This window comes from Leptonychotes weddellii, chromosome 1, assembly GCF_054177405.1.
Source record: "Leptonychotes weddellii isolate Sample4059 chromosome 1, ASM5417740v2, whole genome shotgun sequence".
Taxonomy (NCBI): Eukaryota; Metazoa; Chordata; class Mammalia; order Carnivora; family Phocidae; genus Leptonychotes; species Leptonychotes weddellii.
This window is the reverse complement of record NC_138369.1, coordinates 176609163-176616848: the sequence shown is the minus strand read 5'-3', so window position 1 is coordinate 176616848 and position 7686 is coordinate 176609163. Positions and strand designations below refer to the sequence as shown.

At 43.7% G+C, this 7686-nt stretch overlaps 1 protein-coding gene across 3 annotated transcripts in view; it reads right to left on the bottom strand.

Moving 5' to 3' along the window:
* JAM2 (junctional adhesion molecule 2) overlaps positions 1-7364 on the bottom strand; it is a 427760-nt gene extending 420396 nt beyond the window's left edge. Inside the window, exon 1 of one of the 3 annotated variants that reach the window (XM_081802315.1) lies at positions 6867-7364. In XM_081802315.1, the coding sequence (XP_081658441.1) occupies positions 6867-6933 (67 nt within the window). In that variant the 5' untranslated portion in view covers positions 6934-7364. Of the gene's footprint in view, positions 1-5370; positions 5420-6866 lie in introns of those variants that run through there. The other 2 variants (XM_081802327.1, XM_081802319.1) reach the window with 2 other exon arrangements.
* Positions 7365-7686: the final 322 nt, after the last annotated feature.

Genomic DNA, 7686 nt, shown 5'->3' with positions numbered 1-7686 from the left:
AAACTAAAACAAAACAGAAAATCTAACAAAACAAATAAAAACTGCCAAGACATAAGAAAGAGAGAGAGAAAGGCAAAATTCTTCAGTTAAGAACTAAAACTCCCATCTGTTAAGATCACAAGGATCCTTGGGGTGCCTGGGTGACTCAGTCCGTTAAGCATCTACTCTTGATTTCAGCTCAGGTCATGATCTCGGGGTCCTGGGATCAAGCCCTACTTTGGGCTCTACGCTCAGTGGGCAGTCTGCTTGGGGTTGGGGATTCTCTCTCTCCCTCTAAACTAAATTAAAAAAAAAAAAATCACAAGAATTCTTGCTCAGGACTGTTTGAGCCAAGACAGTGGAGAGCTAAGAGTGTAGCTCTTGAAACACCTTCATGGGACTAGGTCCAGTAGTTCTTTGCTTCTCTGTTCATAAAATGTGGGAATAATTTAAAACTGTAAACATTTCCAAACCCTTCACTGGCCTGAGGATTCCAAGAGTAGGATTCTGTGGGTCCTGTTAGCAGGCATTCATTTGAGCACACACATTCTCTCTCTTTCTCTCCCCTGCTCCCTCTCTCCTCCCCCCTCTCCACCTCTATCCCTCTATCTCTCTATCTCTCTCTGTGTCTCTGTCTCTCTCATACAGGCATACCCTCACATAGTTAGTAACACAGAAGGTCACTCTTCTCTCCATCAAATCTAATCCAATCACCCTCCTAAGGATGGCAAGATAGGAATAAGGTAAAACAATGCTGAAGGAAGACAAACCCCGGGGGGGGGGGGAGGGGGGAGGGGAGAGAATAATATTGAAAGATGATAAATAGTAGCCCCAAAAGGTAGTTTCATGTTTAGATGTTGGGAGCTGAAGAGAGAGTTAGAAACATGTGTAGCATACACCATTTTAAAAAATTCCTTAAAAACCAAAAAGATGTTTTTCTCAAATCCCTGATTAAATTTAATTAACTACATTTCAGATTTAAAATGATTTTCTGTGGGTGAATGTAAATGTCTAATTATATATGTGCATGTGCATGTTTTCAATAAGCCGTATAAAAGAATACTTAGGAAGTAACACTGGACTGCTCCAATAATATCTAACTGGGCTCCCCACTTCCATGTCCCATCCACCCATCCTGCCCATTCTCCACACTCCATCCAATGTGTTCTCTTTGAAAGGCGAATCTAACTGATACTCAGTGTTTAAAAGCCTTCAATGGCTTCTCCTCATCTTTGGGATAAATTCAAAATCCTAAATCTGTCCCACAAGGCCTTCTTACCACCTGGTTGTTGCCTTTTGTCTTCCCCTGTCCTTCATGCTCTGGCCATAAGGAACTTCTTCCATTTCCTGCTTGCTTTTGCTCAAGTACCTCTGTGCAGCACTGTTCCCTCCATATCTGAGATGGCCTCCCTGCTCCTTCACTTGCCTAGCATATTCTTTTCATGTAGATAGATAGACAGGTGTCTATATATACGTGTGAGTATTTTATAATAATACAGATATATGTGTATAAAACTTTAAAAAAACACATTTTAAAATAAATCCTTTAAATAACAAAAGTGAATAAAACAAACTGTTTATATTAGTATAATACTTATGTAACAGCCTATTATTTGTGTTTGGATAGGACTCTCAGTAATGTAGGAGATCCATTATAAATGGTAATATGAATCTTTAACTCCACTGACCCCAAATATTATCAATAACAACAGGACCAGTTTTCTAAGTGTGCTATACATGTGTACACATTCAATTCTCCCTACACCTACCTCTACGAAGTAAGTCTATTATTGGGATTGTCACCATTACAGATCAGTAAACCGACACATACAGAAATCAAATAGCTTGTACCAGATCATACAGTTAGCTAGTAAATAGACACAGATTTCAGCATCAGAGTACATGTTCTTTACTGCTACACTGTGTAATCTGAAATAGAACTCGAAACATACAGTTCTATATCACTATAAATTATAATTTAAAGGTTAAAGTTAAGGTTGCTCCATGGGATCTAGAATATTCTTGGCTACAATCCTGAGTACACTGTCATTGGGCACATCCTAATTTTGGTCGGCGTGATGGTTTCCCAGAAATGTCCACATCCTAATCCCAAGAGCCTAAAACATGTTATCTTACATGGTAAACAGGAATTAAGGTTGTAGGTGGAATGAAAGTTGCTAACCAGCTAACTTTGGGATGGACAGATTAACCTGGATTACCTAGGTGGGTCCAGTGTAAGTATAAGGGTCCTTGTAAGTGCAAGAGGGAGGTATATGGAAGAAAACCAGATTTATAGAAGCCTAGCATTGCTGGCTTTGAAGCTGGAGGAATGGGGCCACCAGCCAATGGTCTCTAGAAGCTGGAAGAAACAGCTTGGAAGCTGATTCTCCCCTAGAACCTCCAGGAGATAGCTGCCCTTCCCATACTTTGATTTCAGCCCAGGGAGACCTATTTCAGGTTTCTGGCCTCTAGAACTTTAAGATAATAAATCTGTGTTATATTAAATTTGTGGTAATTTGTTTCTGCAGCAATAGAAAACGAATATGGTTGGATTGTTTTTCTGAGTTCTGATCATGTTAACAGTAACACCTCCCAAGAAAACAGTACCCAGTTTTAAGTTTTCTTTCTCTGCTTTTGCCAAAGAAAGCACCTGACCTAGACTCTGATTCCCCTTTTCTATATTCACCTTCCTCTTCCTCAAGGCATCAATCTGGCAATACAGATATACTGGAGTACCGACTCAGTAGTGCTATGGGATGAAAAGGTTATTTTAAATAATGGCCTTTACAGATTTCTTCTGGTCCCACTTCAACAAACACAGCAGCTCTAGCTTCCATAGTTCAACACATCTTCTCTACCAACAATGCCGACCAACCGGAGGAAACCGATGTGATAGAAACCATGGGTAGAGAAAACATATGTAAATGTACATAGGCTCCTCTCATTAAACTGCTCTGGTGGAAGGATAATGAGTATTATCAGCCTTGGGGAATTTGCTGTTCTCTTTATGCTGACTTTTTGTTTTAGACTTCTTCCTTTTGAATGTCATTTCTGTCTCAGTTTTAAAACCGTTATCAGGTCTACCAGCAAGCCCAATCTGACCTTTATGTTCATCAGATAATTAAGACCATGCCAGGATGGAAGCAGTCCTCCTCCGCAAAGTGATGATGATGCTTTGTTCATAACAATGTTTACAGAGGGCAGTATTTTCCTGGCACTAGTTCCCTGGAGTGCTCTTTTGGGTCAGTTTCACCACCGGGGTAGGACTTTGTGATTTTGCAGAAGATCCAGATCTCTCCCTGCTCCACAGCCCTTATCAGTTGATGAGAGATTACAGACTCAGGCCAAGTAGCCTGGCTTGGGTTCCAGTACAGAGTTGAGGACCAACTGCTACCAGCCATGTAGTGTCAGGAACAGCACACTGCTCTCATTCACATTCAACTGCTTGGCTTAAGTGTCACCTCCAAGAAATCGGACACCTCATCTACTTAGCATTAGTTAGGGCTTCATGATTTATATAGCAATCATTAATTCCATCCATCCATTTTTCTACCTACTCCACCTCATGCCCTTCCTATCTGATCAACAGGTGCCTATTTACATCTACTATTAACCAGGCACTTTGCTTAGCACTGTACATACAGTGGTGAGCAAACATGAAGAAATTCCTTCCCTCGTGGAGTTCCCACTTTCATGGTAAAGAAAAATAGTTTCACTAAACACACAAGTAAATGTCCATGTATCAACAGGTACACTGAACTCATAGTCCAAATATCAGTGGCAGCAGTAATAACAAAAGTCTTCCAGTCTACTAAGAAAGAAATAAGAATACAGACAAACAGAAATAAAAGGAAAGAATGGAATAAGCATGATATTATATAAAATAGGATTGGGACAAAAGGGTGGTACAGTTATATTGGGGATGGAAATTAAGAAGATGAGTATGTAATTCGAGAATAAGAAATCCACAGTCTTTTTTTTTGAATGAAGACAGTGGAAGGAGTTAAGTGCTCAGAGAGAAGTCCAATTATCTGTGGAACAAATTCTCAGATCTTCAAACCCCAGTTCCATTTCTTTCCAGCCTACATGAATGAGCTTTCTTGAGGCTTGGGGGCCATTATATGTAAGCTGAAGATTTGTTCTGTTTCATGCATTTGCTGAGAACTTAAAAAGAGACAATATTCAAGAAAGCCCTTAGAACAGTGTCTGATATATACAAAGCCTTTAATATACTGTTTTTGCAGTTGGACATGAAACCTGAATAGGGCTGTGGGGTGAAACTTAGTCCTGAAAAACATTTTTGTTTTTCAACAACACTCTGATAGCAATGAGCATATCCAATGCCTACATCTTGGTTTCTCCCATCCAAGCACTAACCAGGCCCAACCCTGCTTAAGCTTCTGAGATCAGATGAAATCAGATGTGTTCAGGATGGTATGGTGGTAGACTCACATCTTGGTTTCCAATACCATTCTCCAATAAAAGGAACCAGCACTCCTTGGAGAAATGGCTGATCCTAGGACTGGAGCAGGAAATATACAAGATCAGCCTGAAGCACTTTGTGTTGCCAGAAATGAACACAAAGTGCTAAGGAAGCACTAAAAACAAAGATGCATATATATATGCACATTTTTGTATCTTCTGACATATCCCCCATCGTTTTATATATATATATATATAATGCATTTTATCATTTACCATTAATGATGGGGTATGTTAGAGGATACAGAAACCACTAGAAGAACTCCCAATGGCCAAAGCTGGAAGAACTTTAGTACTAAAATAAATAAAATCATATTGGACTATAATCCAAAGTATAAAATAAATATTCATAAGCCCATACTGATATAGAAGTCATGAGGAAACATCAGAAAAACACCAATTAAAGGACATTCTACAAAATACTTCACCAGTACTCCTCAAACTTCAAGATAATAAAAAACAAGGGAAGTCTGAGGAACTGTCACAGCTAAGAGGAGCCTAAGGAGACAGGACTGCTAAATGTAATACAGTACCCTGAATGAGATCCTGAAATAAAAAAGGACATTAGGAAAAAATGAAGGAACTTTGAATAAAGTGTGGACTTTAGTTAATAATAATTACCAAAGTTGCTCCATTAATTATGACATGTATCATACTAACATAAAATATTAATAAAAGGAGAAAGTGGATGTGGTATATATGGGAACTCTCCATACTATCTTCACAATATTTCTTTAAATCTGTTATAAAATAACTAAGTTTATTAAAAAGAAAAAACAAAGAAAAGAAAACATTCTTGCAATGCCAGACCTTTTGGCATCCTGGGAACAGCATAGAAAAGATCCACACATACTCCCAAATTATTCCCCCATAGGAGTCAGGGTTAGACGAGCCAATGGTTTGATTTACCCAGTCTGAAGAAGAGGTTATTCTGCTCATTCATCTAAGCCTGTGTTTGTCTCTTGGTTATTTCTTGGCTACACTTTCAAACTTCGGGTGTATTTCTCTTTTGATCACTAAATAGAATAGAAAAGTAAAACCATGTTCTCTGTTTTTAATTAGTAGCAATTCTAAAGTCAGTCTTTTTTAATTGAAATTTAGGATCGTCAACAAAATACATAACTTTCCCAGCAGTTTTGTGACAATACCTCCAGCCTGTCTCTTTGTTGCCCTTTACCATTACTGCATTTTTTTCTTTGTGTGTCCAACACGATACCAATTTCAAAATTGCATAATGGTTTTATTGTGAAGATTTGCCTTCTTGGTTCGATTTTCTATAATATAGGTCAGCACATGCCCCTTCACTTAGACAACTTGCACCTTCCTCCCCCACTAAGGAACAAAGCTCACATCACGTTGAATTCAGCGATACTCACTTCGGCAATAAGAGCGTGAGAAAAAGTCATTGTATTATGGTATTAGACACTCATCCGGCGGGTTATTTTAAATATTACCAGAACTTGAATAGCAACAATAATAACCCATTCTATTAAAAAAGGGGGGGGGGGAGAAAAAAAGAGCAAGAAAAAGGAAAACAAGAAAAACAATAGAAAAAAGGAGGACTTCATTGCCTAAGTGCTTAAGATCTATTTCGATTTCCTCCATTTTCCTAAAAAGTTAACGGGAAGAAAACCAACTAATAGGAAACGTTCCCAGGATTTTAAATCTCATGAGCCCAGAATCCGTGAAAATCCTGTTTAGAACCACCCCGTGAAATAGGCTTTGGGACGTCCTCCCGCTACTCGTTCATTCAGCTTCTGCCTCTTCTTAACAATCATTCCTGTGGACGTCCCCCGAGGACACAGCAGCTGGCTGGAGTCCCCAGACCAGACTTCCCTAACTGAATATAGATGGGCAGGTGGAGAGGATAAAAGTAATTCTGGCTCAACGGCCACGAATTCCCCTCATCCCCCTGCCCCACAAGCGCGCCGCGTTTTACCGGTATAGCAGGAAGCCTCAGAAACCAAGACAACTCTAACACTACCCCCTTCCTTCTCTGGCACTTCGCGTGTGGCCGGCGCCTGCCTCCCTGTGATGCCATCTTGAGATCCTAGCATCTTCCAAGTAGTTAGTGAGTTCTTGCATTCTGTTCGCGTCCGTGCGTCTTTGAAAACGTACCCGAACTTTGGAAGAAGGTGAGAAACCTGCTGGTGTGGGCTGTTAATTTTCTCCACCCAGAACTGACAAAGTCAGATGCTATTTACAATAAGCCGAACAAACCGCCCCCGCGCCAGCCTGCGCCCCAATTCCCGCTCGCTGGGTGCCAAGTCAGACGCCCCGCGGCGCACCCGCAGCCCCGGGCCCTGGAGATAGCCGTCCGCGAGCGCCGCGTCCAGGGACTGGAGGTCTGGGGGCCAGGTCCCGGCACGCGTGGGTGGGAGGGTGGAGGTACCCCAGCAACTCACAGCCCAGCGCGACCACCAGGTAGCGCAGCAGCAGCAGGAGGAGGCGGTGGCGGCTCCTCCTCGCCATCTTCCCGGGATCCGAACTGGCTGCTCCTCGGAGGCCGAGGGTCCCGGCGGCCGGAGCGCGGCAGGCCGGGCGGGGGCCCCTCAACTTCTGGGGCGGGAGTGCAGGAGAGATTCGCTCCGGGGAGAGGAGGGGAGCGGTGGGCGGACCCTGATGGATGTCAGTTTCCCCCTGCCGGGGGCGCCTTCTCAGCGGGCAGCCTAGGGGCAGGTCTGGCCTGTCCCCGGGCTGCGGGGGGGTGGTGGGGGTGCGGCTGGGCTATTGCTTTTGTGGGGTGAGTGGTGGGAGGGGGTGGGCCGTGGATGCCGGACGAGGTGTGGGCTGGGTCCTAATGAGGGGGCAGGAGGAGGCGAGGAGCGGAAGGGAAGCCCTGGCGGGCGTCCCCCGCCCCCGCGCCGCCGGGATTGATCGGCTTTGTGTCTGGTCCGGCGCGGGGCTGCCCGCTGTCCCCCGGGCGAGGAGCAGGGGGCGGGAGGCGCGGGCCGCGGGGGCTGGGGGGAGGCGGCGGTGGAGGGCAACTCCGCCTGCCTCGCTCCAACTCCTCTCTTCCTTCTCCTGGCACAAAACTTTTTGGGTTTTCAGCCTAGGGGTGGAGATTTTTGGAAAATTTCTGGCCAACGGGCGAAGCTGCGGGGGAGGCGCTGGGTCGGGGTGTGGGGGGGGAGATGGGGTTCGCCGGCTCCGCCTTGGACGCCGGAGGAAGAAAAAAGAAAAAGCAATCAAGACTCTTGCTAGAAGGCAGGGCTCCGATCTTAG